Source organism: Brachyistius frenatus, unplaced genomic scaffold, assembly GCF_029030835.1.
Source record: "Brachyistius frenatus isolate BFR_SWC_R1_liver_20210118 unplaced genomic scaffold, ASM2903083v1 Contig_146, whole genome shotgun sequence".
NCBI lineage: Eukaryota > Metazoa > Chordata > Actinopteri > Embiotocidae > Brachyistius > Brachyistius frenatus.
Window position 1 is genome coordinate 364,987 of NW_027210745.1, and position 20,118 is coordinate 385,104.

Consider the following 20,118-nt stretch of genomic DNA (forward strand, 5'->3'; position numbering starts at 1 on the left):
CACAGCCTACAGCCAGAACAGTGATGTGATCCAGTAGCATATATAATTGAATGATAAACACATCACTGTTAACTTGTTTGCAATTACATAGACATCCTCATGTGAAAGAGGAGAGGGAGTGGGGGGGGGGGGCATCAAAAGCAGGGGAGTGGATGAATTGATGTGTAATAAAACTAGCCTGGAGGTGGGGGGTTAACACGGTAGCTGAGCCACCACAGGTACTTTGAATAAACACTTTTTTCCCCCCTCTCAAATCTGCATAGTGATGTGAAAATGTGGAGAAACGCTGTGGTCTTCACCGTCAGCACACACTTAACAAGAAAAGAGGAAGCGTGTGGGTTAATAACTATACCAGCAGGAATGAACCACTATCCGCAGCAGCCTTGGTACAAAGACACAGAGGGGCATACGGGAGGATAGATGGTGTTAACTGTGGACAGAGAGAGCTTTGGAAGATGGAGTTTTGTTGGCTTCATAGTCAAACACAGGACGCATTGAGGCTAGAGACTTGTAAATGTTTATGCCACCATACAATACACAGGCCTAATGGTCCCCACCCTCCTCTGACACCACTTTCAGGGCCACTGGCCTACGGGAGCGCCGTGTCAGTCGTACAGCATATGGATTTAAAATGCAGCCTGTTTCTTAATAAGATGAGTTTTATTCCAGTGAAAAATTGCTTAACGCGGTGAGTTCCTGGAATAAGTCACTTTTGATTCATACGGTGAAAGTAAAGTCGCCCACTGAAAGGATAAACTTATTTGTAAGCTGTGAATGTGACTACAGGATGTCATATCGACTTCCTGTTTATAAATGTCAAAGTCTTGAAGAAAGTCCCGATCAGGAATTATTGTTTATTTCCGTAGCCCCACGCATCACTAGTTAACCACGTGTTTCTCAGTGTGATACATTTTTTTTTTTAAAACACGTGTTACAGTAAGAATTACAGCCTGACCGATTTAACAGCTAGTCGATTGTATTGGTCGATATTGACCTATAATGGATATGTCAGCGTCACTGTACATGTTGTCTCATACGCACTTATATAAACTATTTTTTAGAGAACACAATGCAGAAAAGAAATGCTTGAGAAATAGTCTTTATGAAAATTATTTTTTAATCTGTAGCTATTTAGAAATATTACATTGTCAGTGAAGTTTACTGTTGAAATGCACTAATTTAATTTTGGACGATAAAGTTCACCGTTAAGCTGCAAAATATCCTACCTCCATTACATGCCTTTGTCATAAGTGTTTAATAACCACATTTATGCAGATGTATTGATCACATTTTTTCAGTCCCCAATGTCAGTATCAGCACCAGAAATCCAGTATTGGTCGGGCTCTAATGCAAAAGCTATTTACGTATTGAAATGGATTATTCTGGAATTAAAGATCTCCTATCTGTAATATGAAAGTTATGTAAGCAGGTAAATATAGCCTCATATTACCTGGAACTGCTGTAATACTGAAGGAATTTGAGTTGTAATCTGAATTACTGTAATACTTAATATATTTTAAAGGCCTACTATTAACATCCATCCATTATCTATACCCGCTTTATCCTGAACAGGGTCACGGGGGGCTGGAGCCTATCCCGGCTCACATTGGGCGAAGGCAGGGTACACCCTGGACAGGTCGCCAGTCTATCTACTGTTAATATACGCTGCAATATATTTTATGAGAATCGTAAAATGCGAAAAATACCGAACGCCTCAGCAGAATTCCTTCTTATCATCCTGCGTCTGGTGATATTGCCTAACCACCCTTGTGTGGTACGAGGCCCGTGCAGACTATAAGTGACTGCCTTTAAACAAAAAGCACTGCGCTCGTGAACTCAATGACTCGTAGCATAGCAGCATTTTTCAGAGCTCCGTCCTGACCCACTACCCTGAATATCTGCACATCATCTGCCACATCTCATCTGTAAGCTGTGTAATTATGGAACCATGCATAGTCTGTTCTAACCTCAGCAGCCTTGAGTCGAGGCGGAGCAGTGTATTTTAAACTGTGTTATGACTGTAACACTTAATGTGTGTTTCCCTTCACTGTTCTGCCTCAAACCCTGTTTTCCTGCTGTGGAGCTGCAGCGGCGTAACGTTGTGACTTTGTGTGCGTGTAAAAATACTCTTGCAAAACATCACCTTAAGCTACCGACTTATGTGGTACACGATACAGATCGTCGTCAGATCGCTGTGCAATGTTTCAAAGTCAGTCAATTTTCCTAAGTCGTGTCAACACAACACACAAACAAACAGACGCAGGAATGTACGGTGTGTTGCCAGATGATTAGGCTGGATTTAGTTTTTATTTGCCTCTACATGCTGCCTGTTGCTTATTATGTATTAATGCTACGTATTTTCATCCCCCGCTGATATTTCTAGTTTCAGTACACTTTGTACACCCCCGTTGTACACCAAAGTTTCAAATGTTGAAACTGATAAATTGTATTGTTTTATGAAAATATGTGCTTGTTTTAAATTTGATGACAGCAACATGTTATAAAGAAGTTGGGACAGGGGCATGTTTACCACTTTGTTGCATCTCTTCTTTTAACAACGCTCGGTAAACGCTTGGGAACTGAGGAGACCAGTTGTTGGAGTTTTGAAAGGGAAATGTCCCATTTTTTTGCCCGGCAACTATTTTGGAAACAGAGTTGTAGATTCTTCACACATTATTGAACGACGGTGCTTTTGTGCGATTGTTTAATAAAGTGGAAATCGGATCACATTTACATTTTGAAACATTATTCTTCCCCTCTTTTTCTAAAATCACAACTCCAATGTGACAAAATGGCGAGAAAGTGTTGGGGCGGTACTTTGGAAAATGTTTTTTTCTTCTTTTTTTTTTTTTATCTCCAAGAGCGATCTAATGATTCATAAGGTTAATGACGTCTCTGTCACAGAGCAGTGGTTTCCGATTATAGATGTATTCTCAATCATCAGTCTGCTGTGTCTTCTTTGGTTAGAGCTGAGAAGCAGATGCTACACAAGCAGGGTGTTTTTTTTTGTGTTTTTTTTTTTTTTTACTGCCCTACTGTCATGTGTCACAGGCTGAACGCAGATTGCCAAACACAATCTCCCTACGCAGTTATGGATCTGGTTTTCTGTTTCGTCACATGGATCCGTGTGATAGATCGCCTGTATTGTGTGGCCACGCTTTGTTACCCATGGTTGACCGGGCCGTCTGTTTCCATGCAACCCAGCACACGGAGCACCTCCATCACCACATTGATATTTGCTCCTGGGCAGTGACCCGTGGCTGGTGGGGCTGGTGTACCAGCCATTGACGTACTGAAGGGCATGTGTGTGTAACTTGTTAATAGTATGAAATGTTGGCTGCGGGGCATTTTGCAGAAGCAAAACCAAAGACTCGGATCAGCTCAAACAAGAAGTGAAAAGATCATAAAATGCTTTGAAACAAATGATGCGATAAAAGCATGAATATATAAAACGTGTGCTTGACAAACCCATCGGGGCTTTTGTATCTCCAATTTTGAGAAGTAATTATTTAAATGAGCTGCACGTGTGTCACTTGAAGTTTTCATTTAAATATAAATTAACTTTGAAAGTGTCTTGTCTGTCTTTCAGTTAGAAATTGGTTATAGTTGGTGATAATCCTTTTTGTGATTGTTGACATGCCAAAGTAATATTATTTACCCATTGTGTTTATTTTGGACTTCAGACGTCAGTGGGATTTGAGTGACTGGAGAAATCCAGTATTTAGATGTGTCAGTTTGCTTTGATAATTGTATTGTCCATGTGGAGACCATCTCCCGTGTCTCATTTGCTCATTTGTTAAATGAAATACAATAGATCGTAAGTGGATTGAGCACTTAGCGTCTACCTTATCTCATTCACTCGCTCAGTAAGTGGACTGCATGTCCTCGGTCTCCATGTGGCTCGTTGTTGAACGGCAAGTTCAAACAGCTGGGAAAAAAACCCTATAAAACCCACCGTTGGACTTCTTCCCCCATTACTTCTCAAATCAGCTGTTAGCCAGGGCCAAGTTACCATACCGGACCTACCCCCCTCCCTCGCCTGCCACCCTTGGACAGCAGCTCAGCCTGCAACACACACACACACTCACACACAGCCCGGTGTATCCTATGTTGATAACCGAGGACTTAAAGAGGATTCCTATTGAACACAACCCACAGGAAGAAACCCACTACAATGGAGAGAATAAATAATTCCCTAAGCGCTTCAAAATTTTTCTGTTGAATTTTTCTCTTTCCTCTCCATGTTTTTTCTTGTCTGCTGATCATCTTGTGCGCCTCAGGCTGACGTTCGCTGCTCTTGCTCCACAGCAGGTCTTGCCGGTAGAGATGTGATACTTGTCGCATCTCCTCCTTGTTGTTTTGATCCACAGTGTAGCAGACAGTAACTCACTCGCAATGCTGTCATCTTTACTGGCAAGTGAGGCCGCACTGCATGTGGAGTCGCATTCAAACAATGCACGAGGTGCTTACATGTATCCCCCCGGCAGGGTTTCTCTCATTTAAGTGTGCCAAAAATAAAGGTACTTTTTTTTTTTTTTTTTTTTTTTAAAGTAGAGTAACTATAGCTTAAAAGAGAAGTAGAATGAAAGTAAGTCTGTATCAGGCATACTTATGTTAATACAATCGTTTTCACCGCATGTCTTTTCTTGTTTCTGTTCATGAATATATTTATGTTTTTCTATTAGTGTGAGAGAGAGGGAGAGACTTGTATTAGGTCTGCAGCCACATCTACTGTATCTGTGGGAAGAGGGTCAGTTTATTGTTTTAGTCCGCAGCATGGCTCCAGAAATGTCAATGTTAGTTCACTGACAATGGGATGCAGTGCCATGAAATTTGGTACAGAATAGATATCCATGAGGACCAATCCTCTTAACTTTGAGCCCTGACCCTCACCAGCGGGTCAAAGATTTCATTATTCAGTGAAATATCTCGGTATCTACTAAATGGGGCAAAATGTTGCATAAACATTCATGGCCCTCTCAGGATGCATTGAAATAACTCTGGTGATATTTGTTTTACCTGTCTTTGAGCACTATAAGTAGGTAAACTATTTGAATTGTCCAATTGTTTGTGCCCAAATGTGAACATGCTGACACTGAAATGCGTAGGTGAATCAACATTGTACTTTTAAAAGCCTGTTAGCATGATCTTAGTGAGCATATTAGCATGCCGACCTCAGCATCTAAGTCAAATACTATTCTATTTTTAAACCCAGTTTTTGTAATGTTTACATAAAACAATAACACAGAAACCCTCATTCCTTTCTTATCGCTCACGTCGTGTCCGTCCCTGATTCGTCAAGGCCCTATCTTGTGACCCACTTTCCAGAAGAAAACCAACTACATCAATTTTGACTGCCACGTGTTTATTTAGCATGGATTACAAATTCCAGGTGTTGATGAGCTTGTTGTCCATGCTGGCAGCTGTTCTGCAGTTATAACGCTGCTGCTGGCTACAAGCGCAGGAGGCAAGCTGGAGTGAGTTACAACAATATCATCACCCAGTGGCGTTAGCCTCACATGGAGCGTCGACGTGGCACCGATCAGTTCTGCAACGGTGCTGAAACCATCGCGTGAGATTGGTTTTGATCTAGAATAGTGTTTTAAAATGAAAACATATTCGTGAGGACAAAGCGCATAAGTACAGCCTCCAAGACCAAAACCATATGCTCCCATTTACCTTTACTTTTATTGCAATTTAGAGCAGAGAATGCTTCACTGAGATATCATAATGCACATTGAAAATGATGGTTTACAATGCAATTATGATAAATCCAATATGCAGAATCTTGTGTGCGCACACTTGCAGATTTTGTTTCCTGAGCAGTCGTCCATCAACACATTGTTCCTATATTTACTGTGGTGTCCTGCTTCGAGAGATGGACATAATTTTACCCATCTCTAGTTCTTCCCTCTTCAGCAGCTGGCACAATGACCCGTGTGACTCTTGTTGCAGGCTAAACAAGTCTGTAAACGCAACGCCAGCACACGCTTTCACTGAGAAGGCCTGACGGCAGGAGTTCAGCCGCAGGTTGACAGCTGTGAGTGTAACCTTAAGCACAGCCTCCTCCTCCGTATCCATCCACCCTGTTTCCATCTTGTTCGGAGGGTGGAGGCCCGGCGAGGGGCCGACCAGCTGTCCCGTATAGATCACACCTGCACTGAACAAGAGCCACATCAATCTGCCAGCCTGTCAGCTCTTCAGTCAGACCTGGACAAACACATATGTCACCAGCCATCAGCTGTATTTACTGCCAACAACTGAGACCCTGTTTGTTCGTTCAGTCGTTTAAGTGCATTCCAGCGCAAATCATTTAAAGCAACTCGCATCGAATGGAAGGATCAAACCTTTGTTTCATAACTCGCGTGTTTTCACATTAACTGGATATATGCTGCCTTTCATCCATTTAACTATACTAGCTATATTTACATCAGAGAAATCAACTGTGTACTGCTCACAGAAACAGTCCTATAAATAGAAAAAGCACACATCCTGTTTAATAAGATGGAGTTTATTAGGAGGCAGCGTTTCAAAGACTTTGTTTTGTCATTTTGTCTGACAGCATCTCAAGAGTGTAATAGCTTTACTTTAGTTTGAACATAATCATAATTGTCTTGTGATTTATGTTGCATTTTGCATTTTTAAGGTAGGATTTTGGCAGTAGCACGAAAAACTTTGACGCCCCACTTAAGTGAGCTGTTAAGGAAAATCCCTGTTCGTGTTTACGCGAGTTAAGAGTTGTTGTTTTTTCAGCGATGTTAAACATGCTGACATGCTGGATTGTGAGCCGGTGGGTAGACTGCTGTACGGTGAGTCTGTGCTGTGGTTTGGGAACCCTCCTTCCCCCCCGGTTGTATTTCCAGGGAGAATACCAGATGTACCTGGACAGAAGCATCGCAACAGGGCAACCTGATTAAATGCAATGGTGCTCGGGCTCACAGTTGACTTGTCAAAATGAGAGCTGAAATATACACAAAATCAATTTAAAGTGCATTGCATCCTCTTAACACTTGTGTCTTTGCCAGAAGCACCCATACATTTTCACCCTCTTGAGAGTTTGCGTGTGTTTTTGTTTTCTTATTGTGTAGCGAAGTCTTCAGACGATTCAGCAGCTGGAAAGCTCCTGGGGATTCTGCTGTACCTCAGAGTTGTGTGAGAACTCTCCCAGGCTTTGTTGGAAAGTCATTCCGACTGGAGTGTTTGTTTTAAACGTCCCTGAGGCCTGTCAGAGCAGCAAAGTGTCCGAGCGTTTTTTAAATGCCTCCTGAAGATGTTTACTTGCTGAATCCTTCACTGTCTACTCTCAACAATCTGATTTCAGTGATTTCCTGCATTTTGTTTTCATTTTCTTCCACGTATCTGCAGACTTGGAATTTTGCTATCAACACCAAATTTAGAAAGATTAACAAACATGAACCATTTATCATATCATGCTTTGCCATTGTTTTATTGACAGGAATTGAAATATCAGAACTGAAACATCATCACACTGCTTTACAAGGGATGGTGAGTTTGCAGTGTAGCGGGAGACTCTGGGGGGTTGTTTGGATTCAGTTCTCCATGGGACTTGGAAGAAAAACCGAACCCTTCATGGAAGTGGAAACACCCTTGGTTTGTTTTTTTGTCTGCCAGACTCTACTGCTGTATTTTACGGCACAGAAGTTAGTATTAGGAAACAAGACAAAAATGTCATGATTTGTCAATCCTTGTTTTCCATCCTCTCTGTTTTCCTCCAAAAGAAGTTTTAGATAGTACAAATCCAAAATATGAGCCATAAAGTATGAGTTAAAACGGTGTATAAAAACGATAAATGTCGTCACAGATATATTGAAGGGCAGGTTTTAGGACGTACACCAGTATAACTGCGTGTTGTGGCCGAGACAGCCGAAAAGAAAAATATTTTCAGTGTGAGGTTTCTTTCGCTCGCTCGCTCAGTCCATGACTAGTCAGATTCAAGTGTGAGAGACATTACAACCAATGACATCACCACCTCATAACTCTGGCCAGCAGCAGGCAGGAAGCAAGGGAGAGCAGGAGGGATGGCTGGAGGAGGAGAGGAGGGCGGACAGTGAGAGGCCTACATGACTATAACAGAGCACTTCACTGTATTCTCTCTCCCTCTCTGTTTCTCGTTGACTTTTTTTTCTTTCTTTCTTTCACGCTGTTCATTTATTTCTGTTGATGATGTCATTTTCATGCTGAGCCAAACTTCCAATTCTCTAGAAAGAGGGGTGTAGGGGGGGAGGGCGGGGGCTACTGTTCTCGGAACTGATGAGGAAGAGAGATGTTAGTGAAGGGAATAAGGGAGCAGAAGAGGATGCAGGGAATCAGCTCTGTGCATGCATGATAAACAGCTGAGCCGCAGGGACTCCGCTGGTGTCTGAGGGAACCAGCTGTATCGATCGTGGCGGTGACTTCATCGCGCTCATGTCACCGCTTCCCAACTCCGGGGCGCTGGCGCGCCGAGTTGCAGCTGTAAACTCGCACACACACTTAGTCCTTCTGGGCCTTGTTCAAGCTCGGGGATTGAGTGCGAGGGGGCCGGCGTGCTGTGATGTCAGCCACAGTCCTCGCGCTGGTGCCAAGAATAAGAGGGCAACAAGGTCAAACAGACATCTGAGATCATCTGAGGCCAAATTCATGCGGAGGCTGTCATGCATTGAGAAGCATATGGACCGCTCGACACATGAAAGTTAAATCTTGCCAGCATAGCATCCTGGCTCGAGGCAAAACTGTCAAACACAGGTGTGTATAGCCTCAGGGTACAAAAATAAAAATAAATAAATCCTTTCACACTGTTAGCCCGGGTGATGCTTTTTCACACTGCAGCGTAGCCACAGGGGATGCTGTGCTTCTTCAGTGCACCTGAATACAGAGTATTGATCGAGACAGCTGTTGAGATGAGACGGTTGTCCTTTTCCTCAGGGTCTCCACTGTGCCGAGTCACTCGTCTGTCTCTCTGATAAACTCGAGCTCTTCAATCCGGCCCGGCTGACTAGATGCTGTTTTATTTCTTCACTCCTCTGACACTGTGAAAAGAAAAGCCACAAAAACACCACGAAGGCTGCTACTCAGTGCAGTTTTCCTTCTGTGTTGACATTATTTGACTATTTTTATGACGACAGAGGGAAGATATCTGTCGGAGCATAACATTGCCTGTCGTGCATTGATGATTGATTTGACCGATTTGGATTTGAAGAAGTAGGTCGAACGCAGATTAAAGGTGATGAACGGTCATGAGATTCGATTCCAGGAACTGTAGTTTTCCAAATCTGCTATGCAACATGGATAATTTACACTCATGCGTACAGAACAGTCAGTGTTGGTTCATATGTTGCACAACATTGAGATAAGATGAAGTGTAAAACAAGAGCCTGAGGAGTCATGCATGCCTCGTCTCATGCTCTCGCATCGGGAGGAAACACCTCCGGAAGCGCTCTCATCAACATTTTTAATGAGACACACGGCCGTCCTTGGCTGCCTCAGCGATCTTTGGCTTTTGCTCAGGGTAAGGGATGATGAGGATTAGGGGTGGAGGGAGAGAACAGTAGGGTGGATATGTGTGCGGTACGTTGATCGATGGTGCAGATGAAAGCGCCGCCCGGCTGGGCGCCTGCTTTTTGTGGCGTTTTCCCCGCTGTTGATCGCTATTCAGCATCCAGTGTTTTTCTTTAACGCTGATGGCAGTGGAATGCCAGATCTGAGGGGAGATTACAGCAGATAGAGGTGTAATTTTGTCGCTGATAAAACCCCACGCTTCCTGCCGGCTCCGACTGCTGTTATTGGTATTTATCTCCTGATTCAGTTTGTGCAGATGTTGGGGGGGGGACAAAGAGGTGAGGGGACACCGTGAGCGAGCAGTCAATTATCCCGGGATTAACAGAGTGGGGAACTCTTCTCTCCAGAGACACAACCAGCTCTCTGCACAGTGAACAAGTTGAATTCTGCTAAATTACTGAGCTATTATGAAGCCGCTCTCCATAATGTACCATAAAGCAATTTTTATCTCGGCACTAACTAGAGTATTTTGTTATAACCGCACTCATCTGCTCGGTCCTTGTCTCTCACGCGCACTCACGCACACACACACACACACACACACACACACACACACACACACACACACACACACACACACACACACACACACACACACACACACACACACACACACACACACACATCTGTTCCAATAAAGGGCTGCTGGAAGAGCCTGTCCAGCAGATTTATGGTGAAAACAAACAGTTTTCCGGTCTTTTAAGATTCCAGTTTTCCGGTATTGCGAGTTTGTGCCATCTGTTTACATCTCATTTCTATTCCCCTCTGAGAATCTGTCCTCCTCGACTGACGACTCGGCTTCCTCCGTGTCCCTTCTGTCCACAGAATCGCAACGGTCCCACTTGTCCACTTTCACCATGATACTAAAGGACAAGTTCCATTCTCCCAAGATCAAGAGGACTCCATCCAAGAAGGGCAAGCAGCTGCAGCCCGAGCCGGCAGCGAAGAGTACCGAGAAACCCGCTAACAAGGTGTGTGTGTGTGTGTGTGTGTGTGTGTGTGTGTGTGTGTGTGTGTGTGTGTGTGTGTGTGTGTGTGTGTGTGTGTGTGTGCGTGTGTGTGTATTGTGGGAAATCCACCTCTTTCCCACCTATTCCGTGTATTTGTTTGCCTATTTGTGAGACCATTGTTTTCCTGTCTGATGTTTCGTGCTGCCATATTTCCATTGTGTCTGTGTGTGTGTGCACGAGTTTCCCCGCTGGTTCCCACAGCCTCCCAGTCGCTGCGGTGGCTGGCTGAGCTACAGCAGGTGTCTCAACCTATAAAGATATGAATGGAACTGGGCCGTTTCCTGAATGAGCTCCTGCGCTCCCTCTTAAGGCTTTTGGTGTAATGAGTATATTCCCCCAGCAACCCTGCTGTGAAAGACAAGGGAAGCTGAAAGAACTCTTTAAGCACCAAGATCGCTCCAAGCTACATCACTTGATAGATGGTGCTTTTAAAGTGGAATAGTAGGTCCATAGTAGAGAGCCCAGACTGGTTTGACTGTCCAAATACTAAATGTTGTCCCAATTCTTTTTAAGTCATAAGTAGTCCAATGCTAACGTACTGTTTTGTGTGGTTGTTTTTCTTTTTCTAGAAGGTTAGTCGGCTGGAGGAGCATGAGAAGGAGGTGGTCAGTGCTCTGCGCTACTTCAAGACAATCGTGGACAAAATGGTGGTGGAGAAGAAGGTGCTGGAGATGCTTCCAGGCTCGGCCAGCAAGGTGCTCGAAGCCATCCTGCCTCTGGTTCAGGGGGAGGCGCGGATACAACACAGGTGAGACACGTGTTGATGTTTTTTTTATAAAACTGCCATGCGTCACCTCGAGGTTTCCTGGACTTGATGGTTGAAGCCTTACAAATCACTTTAAACAATGTGTTACATTATCAGGATTGTTGCCTCTGAAAAACAGAAATTGATTTTACCTTTCAGATATATGATAGGAGGCGGTCTGTTTTACTTCCTCTCTGGTTTTAATGAACCTTTTCCTTGAAAGGAACTTTAGCTGTTGTTTTGCTGTCAGGACATGTTGGAACTTCTCTATTTGTGTCTTTGTGCCTTTCCCCATCCATCAGTACAGATGAAGGTAGGGAGGTCAGAGGTGACAGATTTTGTATCTTGCAATAGTGTGTTTAGAAGCAGTTGATGGATTGTTGCCGAAGCACTGAGAAGCAGCCTCGTCTGAGGACTTGCCCGCCGTCTCATGTAGTCAAATCCCACTAGATCGCAGTGGAGGTTTACTGTTTTGCTTTAACCTCCGGCTACATGCAGCAACTCTGTCCTCATTGCTACGAGCTACTTGTTTCACAACCTCAGCCCAGATGTTTTTTGGCAAATATGCAAAAGTAGATCAAGTAACTATTGTGTAAAAAAAAAAAAAAAACCCGTGTTACTTTTTTTTAGAGAACAAAATGCTCCGTCCGTTGGCTAAACAAACACGGTGTACAAAGTTGTTGGATTGTTTGCTGTGATTTAAATCAACATTGGTCAGATATGTAGATCGGCAGTGGGAGTAACTCCTATACTTTGCACTGTGTGCTAATTAAAGTGCTTATTTGCCAAAAGGTTAGTGTATCAGACTCTTAAAAAAAAACCTACAAACTAGTCATACTGACCGGGTACACAAAGCTGCCAGCTTTATTATAATCACGCTGCTTCTACCCAGCTCCAGTGTAACCCACAGCCCGTAGCTCTCCATCCCTCAGAGCCTTCTGCTAACCCCAATAGCTTCAGTTGTTACTTTGGGGCTAAGCCGTGCAGAGACAGTGGAAGGATATTCCAGCCCCGTGAATCGGCCGCGGCATGTTGGTACAGGCCTCTGCCACACCTTAGTGTTAGGTCTGAACGCTCCGTTCGCTACAGCGAGAAACAACACCCCGCTTCCCTGTGTGGTTATCTATTCTCCTGTCAGCACTAGCCAGCTTATTACAGTTTGTAGCCAGGCGTTCCTGCAGTTCCCTAACAAATGACTTTCAAATGTGTCATTTAATCGGAGGTAGATAGATAGGTGGAAATGTGTCATGTGTTCTTGTGATTTTTCTCACTTCCTGTCTAACATGTGCTTGTCCAATTTTTTTTTTTTTTTTTTTTCCTTCACACCCCTCTGTTTTGTTGTCTTGAATCATCCTCCTGTCTGCACTTCTGGTTTCCACACCTCCTGGATATCATGTCCTTTTTAAAAAAAAAAAAAAAAAATCTATACCATACAAAACATTTCTTTCTTTCCTTCCTGAATTCCTCTTTCCTTTTTATTCCATGGCTTTTGCCTCTGCTCTTCCCCTCACCCCAACCTCCATCTCACACCTTTTCAACAGTTCGGCCCTGTCTTCCTGCCATAGCCGCGTGTATCAGAGTCTGGCCAACCTGATCCGCTGGGCAGACCAGGTGATGCTGGATGGCATCGACTTGGAGGACAAAGAAAACGTGGCATCTGTCACCACCGTCATCAAAGCAGTGCTGGATGGAGTAAAGGTAGGCCCTTTGCTGATAGAGGAAATGTTGCGGTGTTGGCAGTGTCTTCCTGTGGTCTATTTATAGAAACTGGCTGTGTTGTCCGAACAGGAATTGGTGAAGCTGACCATAGAGAAACAGGAGCAGCCGTCACCCACCACCCCGAACAAACCAGCACCGCCTGCGACCACGGTAGACAGGTGAGTTCAGAGCGTTCCCGCAGGAATACAAACATTCGGACGCTCAAATTTCGCCAGTCGCTCAAACGGCTTTTTTTGTTTGGTGTGTGCGTAGCAGCGTGCCGTCGGAGGTGCCCTCGATAGATCGGGAGCAGGAGGTCTCCAATAAGACGGCTCCGGCAGCGACTCCTGCAGAATCTGCCCCTGAAGTACCCGATGAGGACGTAGCTCCTCCCAAACCTCCACTTCCTGAAGCCAAAATGGCAGAGCTCAGGTGAGAACGAAACACTGCAACTGCAGTTTTATACAGAGAGACTGCAGAATCTTTTCAAAGTTAATAATGAAATATTTATTATGTTCATCAGCCAGCAATTCAGGCTGAAGCCTCTGCTTCAGCAAAGAAGTGACTCAGAAGTAGTTTTACGACCTCCTCCTTGATGGTGACAGAAATGATTTTGTGACACTGCAGCTGTTTCACTTTGAGTTCATTTATCTTTAAAACATTTTCTGAAAAATGCAGATTAAAGAAGGAGCTTTTTAAGATATGGATATAGAAGGGGACATTTCCACCAATTTTTTTTTTTTACATTTTCACCGATATAGAAATTGTCGGTTTTCTGATAGATAGATAGATATTTCTCAGCCCGCGCACAGCTTTCACTCTTTGAGGTTTGTTTGTTGCTCTGCCTTTTCCTTCCTTCCTTCCTTCCTCTCTCTGCTGTCTCTCTCAATTTTTTATTTTTTTTTCCCATCTTTGGTTTCGCTTTGGATTCTGGAAACAGAGCACAGTTGAGTGCTGACGCTGGCCAAAGGAGACCCTCTCAGAAGGAGAAGTATGTCAGCCCCATAGGATCAGCCGTCTGCATAATAACATCCCACCCTTCCCCTCCACCTCTCCCCCCATAAAGCTTCTGGATTGGATGAAAGTGTTTTTTTTTTTGTTTTTTTTTATTTGCATGGTTGCATCGTCCTAAAGTTTGTGTCATTCCTTGGGTATTTCCCCCGAAGATCCTCATCATCCAATCAGAAGACGGCCCAGTGCATGAGAGTGTATGACTGACCTATGAAGTGTTTTTTTTCCCGCTGGCCTCCATGTTCATGGTCGCTTCTGTTCGCTCGTCGTCCCCCCCTATTTTTTGACCCGATATTAACTCACCGAGAGAATTTAGGTTTGACAAGCAGGACGCCTTCACGTCATAGCTGAGAGAGGCTAACATGAAACACCCCCACTTTCATCCCACTACTCCACAGGAGGGATGATAATGTGCGTGTTCATGTATCTGTACATGGATTTTTGTGTACATACATGTGTGTTCTGCGTGCTTGCCTGATTGTCCTTGTTGACCTCTGGGACTGTAGCATCCAACATTACTGTTTTTGAATTGTGCTGCTTCCGTTTATCCGTCAATAGTCCTCCACCAGCTCTCCCCCCGAAGAAGCGCCAGTCGGCTCCCTCGCCGACACCGGTGGCGGTCGTCGCCCCGATGAGCCGCGGCTCCAGCCTGCCGTGCAGCGACCACAGACAGGTGAAGGATTCTCTTCATTATGGTGTCCTGCAACTTTCGTTTGAGACCATATCAACATAATGTGCAGCATAATAACATACACGTTAAGAAAACAAAAAGGAGATGAACTGAGGATCTGTCTGTGTTTGCGACTGCAGGACTACGAGCAGGAGTTCCTTCAGAGGCGTTTCTCCGGGGGGAGCCAGTCCTACGGGGGCGACTCTCCTCGGCTCTCTCCGTGCAGCAGCATGGGGAAACTCAGCAAGTCGGATGAGCAGCTTTCCTCCATGGAGCAGGACAGTGGTCAGTGTTCCCGTAACACCAGCTGTGAGACGCTCGGTAAGAAGACGAAGACGAGTTCAGGGACCGGGTTGTAAACATCTGAATTCAGTGCCGTATGCACTAATCAGTCCCGATCCGTCTGAATTTATTTAAGTATTGCAAAACATTATTTGCACTAAACAACTTCAATTCAATGAAGGCTGAGAAGCAAAAAAAAAAAAAAAAAAAAATGGAGGTTTTTACTGGGAGTGTAGTTAATGTTTACAACTTGTAGCTTCAAACAGTGAGATGAGCAGCATACCTTGAGAAATGTTGATATTAAATGTGTCTGCAACATTGATTGCCTACTCAGTTTATGCCTTCTTTTTGCCACGCTACCCGTTTCAAATACTAAAGTTTTCCGTGTATTCTGTATCTCTCAAATTGAGAAGTATAAAATATTGATATGATATTCACAGAATCATAACTGGGAGACTTTCCTAGTTTTGACATCAGCTAATTATTTCTCTGAAGAAGAGTCGACACTCCGCTGGGCTCGCTGAACTACAAAAATCTTCACAGTCCATTTGTGATCACAGAGACTTCACAGTGTGATATTTCTGTTCTCTCAGACACCAGCTTTTAAAGAGCACATCGACGGGACAAAAAAATTGCTAAAAGTTAACATAAAACTGTGAAGGAATTATCGTTGCTCCACCTGACGTAATCTACTCCTGGTGACGGATAATGGTTTAACCCACACACAGTCCCATTCTGTGCTGGTTTAATTGGAAAGCAACCAAAATATTTTTCTATACTACTTGTTGATGGAAAGTAGAGAAGAGATCAAATTATAATTAATATATTTTTCCTATATCATGTCGGTGCTGAAGTTAAAATATATACTGCAGTAAAGTTTTGAGTATGAGTGTATGGTCATGAAATTTAAACAAATGTTACCTTTTTTTTTTTCTGCCCTTTTCAGACAACACAGAGAACTACGACCCAGATTACGACTTCCTCCACCAGGACTTGTCAGTTGGGGATAACCTGCCTCCAATACCGGTCGGAGGCTGCCTGAGCCCGCTGCCCGAGTCCCACAGCGAGTCCTCCTCCCCTGTTCCCGGACAGCATCCCACACAGCCCCGCTTCAGCGCCCCTCCTTCCCAGCCTCCAGAATACTGGACCCCTCAACCCAATCAGACTAACCCCTTACAGTCCTCCCGCATCAGCGCGCCCCCGGCCCTGCCTATGAAGAAGCGACGCAGCACCCAGACGTCGCCCTTCCCCGACGGAGGGTCCAGGGTGCTGTACGAGCGCTACCCCTCCCAGTACGACAACCTGTCGGAGGAGGAGCTTCACCCTACGCCGCCATTCCCCCTTTTCACGCCCATCTCGCCCATGCCCCAGACAAACGGGGGCGTGTTCGTCACCCAGTACATCGCCGGTGAGAACGCGGACGTCCCCGCCAGCCCACCGCCGCTGCCAGAGAAGAAGAGCAGACACAGTAAGTGAAGGGGAACAAAAGGGAGCAATGAAGAGAAGAGAGAAGAAAGACCTTTGAATGAGATGACTGAGTGGAGGGCACAGAGGCAGTAGGAGGGACAGTGAAGGGAGGAATAAATGAGCGGATAAGTTGATTTTAGGAAAAGGACAGCGGGACGCTGGCCGCACTTCATCATCAGCTCATTGCAGCATAGCTTATGTCAAGGAAATATTCCTGTGTGAATAGAGGCAGGAAGTGAATACCAGGATGTGCTACAATGGGTTTGGCTCCAGGGGCATGTAGGGCAACATTTGGTCATTTCCTCACCCACCTGCTACATCACTTCCTGTCCAGCTACTGTGTTATGTCATTCTATACCGTTAGCCCTTCCTGTTTCTTCAAACAGTTTTCACAGTATACGACTGCACGCGTGTATAATTTCAAACTATAGGCAAAAAGGTACATTTTAAACGGACTTTACCCATCAATTTTACCCATCAAGTTATTTTTACTGGTCATGTTACTACTCACCCAGTAGAAATAGCTTTGTCACCTCTTGGAAAATAACTGATGATGTGATGGTGATGTCTTTAGGGTTGTCCAATCAGCACTTTTGAACAGAATGCCTGCTTTTTGTGACTTTTGAATCACATGGGTGTTAAAACCACACAGACGCAGGTCTATTGAAATATTGCAGTGAGTTTCATTTTGGGAAATATTGGAACCGGGATTTCTGGGGCTTAACCCGTACCCGGAATAAAAGGTCAGGAGATCTGAGCCTTTGCTGCTCCAGTTCTACTGTTCAAAGTAAAAAAAATAATTCCCTGGAAAAGGAAAACTGAATTACTGAAGTATTTTTAGGGCAAAATGTACTTGTGAAAATAAGTCCCTTCTTGACTTGGTTTCATCTCCCTCCTCCAGTCCTTCAGTACATGCAGTTTGTGGAAGACTACTCGGAGCCGCAGCCCTCCGTTTTCTACCAGATGCCGCAGAGTGAAAGCATCTACGAGCAGCGCAACAAACGCTTCCAGGAGGTCTACGGCTTCAACGACTCCTTCAGCAGCACCGACTCGGTCCACGAGCCGCTGCTGCCTCCAGCACTACCGCCAAAACAAAGACAACTGGTGAGGAATCCCTCCTATGTGTGCGTGTGTGTTGACAGTCAGCCCCTAAAGGACCGCAAGCCGGTTAGTTTGATATGGCGCCACGTCTCATAAACTAGCGGTGGGTGAAGTAGATAAATAGCTGGGTTCACTCATTTGGACTGAAAGCTGTAATTTAAATTCCTTCAGTTAAGACCAGAACTTTGAGGCCGTGAAGGCTTCATTGATGAAACTATTAATTTATGAGATTACGTGTGTAGTGACAAAGAGTGGTGCGAACACATGTGAACAATACAAAACAAGCGTCTGCGGTAGAGCTCGGTGCTGATCCCGGTGTCTTCGTGCTTCGTGCTGGCTGGGAAGAAAACAGTGGGAAAAGAAGGCCTAGTGCATTCTGGGTCTGAAGTACATTCCAGCGGTAATCCTCATCACTTCTCTCTCTAGCCTCCTCCTATCTTGTTATCTGCCTCACCTCTTCAGCTCCCCCTCCCTGCTCTCTCTATCTCTCCTCTTTGTTTTTTTTGTTGTTTTTTTTGGTCTTTGTAGTCGCAGCAGACAGCCGTGCCCACGCGGAGGTGTTTGGTCGTTAGTGGGAGATAAAACCCGCCGTTATCAGATGCAGTCTACTTATCTTAATCTGAGGGTGGCGTCTGGGTTAATTGAGACAACCACGCGACAGTGAGTCAGTGGGGAAGGGAGTGGAAGAGACGCGATCGGATAGGTCAGAGCCGGGGAGGGCGCGCTGTGATTTTCAGATGAAACGTTTAGAGAACTTGTTTTCAAAAGCAGCTTCTTACTGTTTTACATTAGAACATTTCTGGTTACTTCCCATCAGATATTTTCTCTATGCTCTCACTGGCTTTCATGTGAGACAGAAGTACACACACACTTCTGTGCCCCAATTACAGTTTAGCTGCATTTGAATTATAATCTAATGGCAGTTATGGGTTGATGGGTTGTCTGGTGACTGTAAATCCCATCCGCTTAAACTGAACCCACAACAGTCCTGACGCAGCAGATAATCTCACTTTTTATGTGTTAAATATTACCTAAATATTTATGTAGTTGTGAATTTGCTAGCGGGCTTTAATATAACCTTTATGAAATGTTTAATGATGATGAAATAAAACAAGACATGTTCACCTTTTTCAAAGTTATAAGCAATCGCAACAAATTTGACTCACAAGTTAACATGATTATTTGATAAACTGAACACACACACACACACACACACACACACACACACACACACACACACACACACACACACACACACACACACACACACACCAACACCAACCACAGAATCAGATTAAACCTAACCAGGCAAGCCGATAAACCCCGAGTCATTTTCTCTGTTTTCCCATTTTTATCATTATAATGTAGACACTGACAACATTAAACTGACTTTTAAAGTTGCTGTGAAAATGTTTCTGACCTCTAAATTATCTGCAATTTCTGATGGCAGACGCATGTTTAACATGTCCTTGAAATTTTTTTTAATAAAATAAAAAAATGTACACTATAGCGTACAACATTGTTGAAACAACTTCAATTTACAGGGATGCCAGATTTCAAATGTGCCGTGTTCAATATAACTCGTGCAGACAGAAAACCTGCATGTTTCCTGGGAGAAAATTCTTTACATGCTCATTTCAATAAATATAATATATTTATATGCTATATTATATTATATATAAATATTTGTGGACAGTAAACAGATTCTTCTCCAGGGTTTAGATAGAAGCACAGTTTCATAGCCCAGGGAAGAAAATAGACTTTGTGGCTGAGTGGCAGTCTATCCCGGCCACCTTAACTCTCCTCGTCCATTGTCCTCTTTCTGCCACCACAACTGTTTATTTTGAGCCGTGTTGCCCAGCTTTTTATTTTTATCATTCTTTTGTCTGAGCGTGCAGTCGAACCGAAGTCATCTCTGCTCCTGCTGCGAGGCCTAATCTGGCCTCATGTTTTGGACTTGATGAGCTCGTGGCCCAGTGGAATAAGCCTGTTTGCCTCCCCCCCATAAACCCATGTTCCAGGCTTACACGCTTTGGCGACTTTACACGGCTTTGCAAAAAAAAAAAAAAAAAAGTCATTTCAGCTGCTTGGTGGATAAGGAAATGGGTGGAAAAAAAAAATCCAGAGCGGATCATATCGGCTCTGTTTAGACCGTGTTGTAGTTGGCCTGGTTTCTGTAAAGCCCTTAAAGCTAAGGACATTAAAAGGTTTATTGGACTGTCACTGTAGATATAAATGTGGGTAACCTGTAAACGTCACATGACCCTCCAGTAATTATGGTTTTCTAGGAAGAACTCTGACTTGAACTTTTGATTCATATTCAGTCGCACTCTTCTGCTCACTCCCTTCTCTGTTGTATTTAAATCTGCAGCCAGTGAGTTGATACTTCTCAACTGAACTACACGAATCCTCCTCAGCTTTCTCCACTTTAACTTCACTCCTCTGCTGCTGAACTTTGATTAATTCTGCTCTAATTCAGTCTTTGCTTACTAGTGTAATCAACTGTCCCCTCTTTTCTTCTTTCTCTCCCTTAACACTCCGTTTTCTCTCTTTGCCTCTTTCTTTAACCCCTCAAT

At 44.1% G+C, this 20,118-nt stretch overlaps 1 protein-coding gene across 12 annotated transcripts in view; it reads left to right on the top strand.

The window, feature by feature from the left end:
* rapgef1b (Rap guanine nucleotide exchange factor (GEF) 1b) overlaps nt 1–20,118 on the top strand; it is a 43,138-nt gene that overhangs the window by 11,516 nt on the left and 11,504 nt on the right. For 7 of the 12 annotated variants that reach the window (XM_069715642.1, XM_069715638.1, XM_069715644.1 and 4 more), the window contains exons 2-11: nt 10,384–10,529; nt 11,138–11,316; nt 12,855–13,011; nt 13,102–13,190; nt 13,285–13,443; nt 13,952–14,002; nt 14,581–14,695; nt 14,833–15,013; nt 15,921–16,442; nt 17,343–17,545. In XM_069715642.1, the coding sequence (XP_069571743.1) occupies nt 10,384–10,529; nt 11,138–11,316; nt 12,855–13,011; nt 13,102–13,190; nt 13,285–13,443; nt 13,952–14,002; nt 14,581–14,695; nt 14,833–15,013; nt 15,921–16,442; nt 17,343–17,545 (1,802 nt within the window). The remainder of the gene's footprint in view (nt 1–10,383; nt 10,530–11,137; nt 11,317–12,854; nt 13,012–13,101; nt 13,191–13,284; nt 13,444–13,951; nt 14,003–14,580; nt 14,696–14,832; nt 15,014–15,920; nt 16,443–17,342; nt 17,546–20,118) is intronic. The other 5 variants (XM_069715643.1, XM_069715649.1, XM_069715650.1 and 2 more) reach the window with 3 other exon arrangements.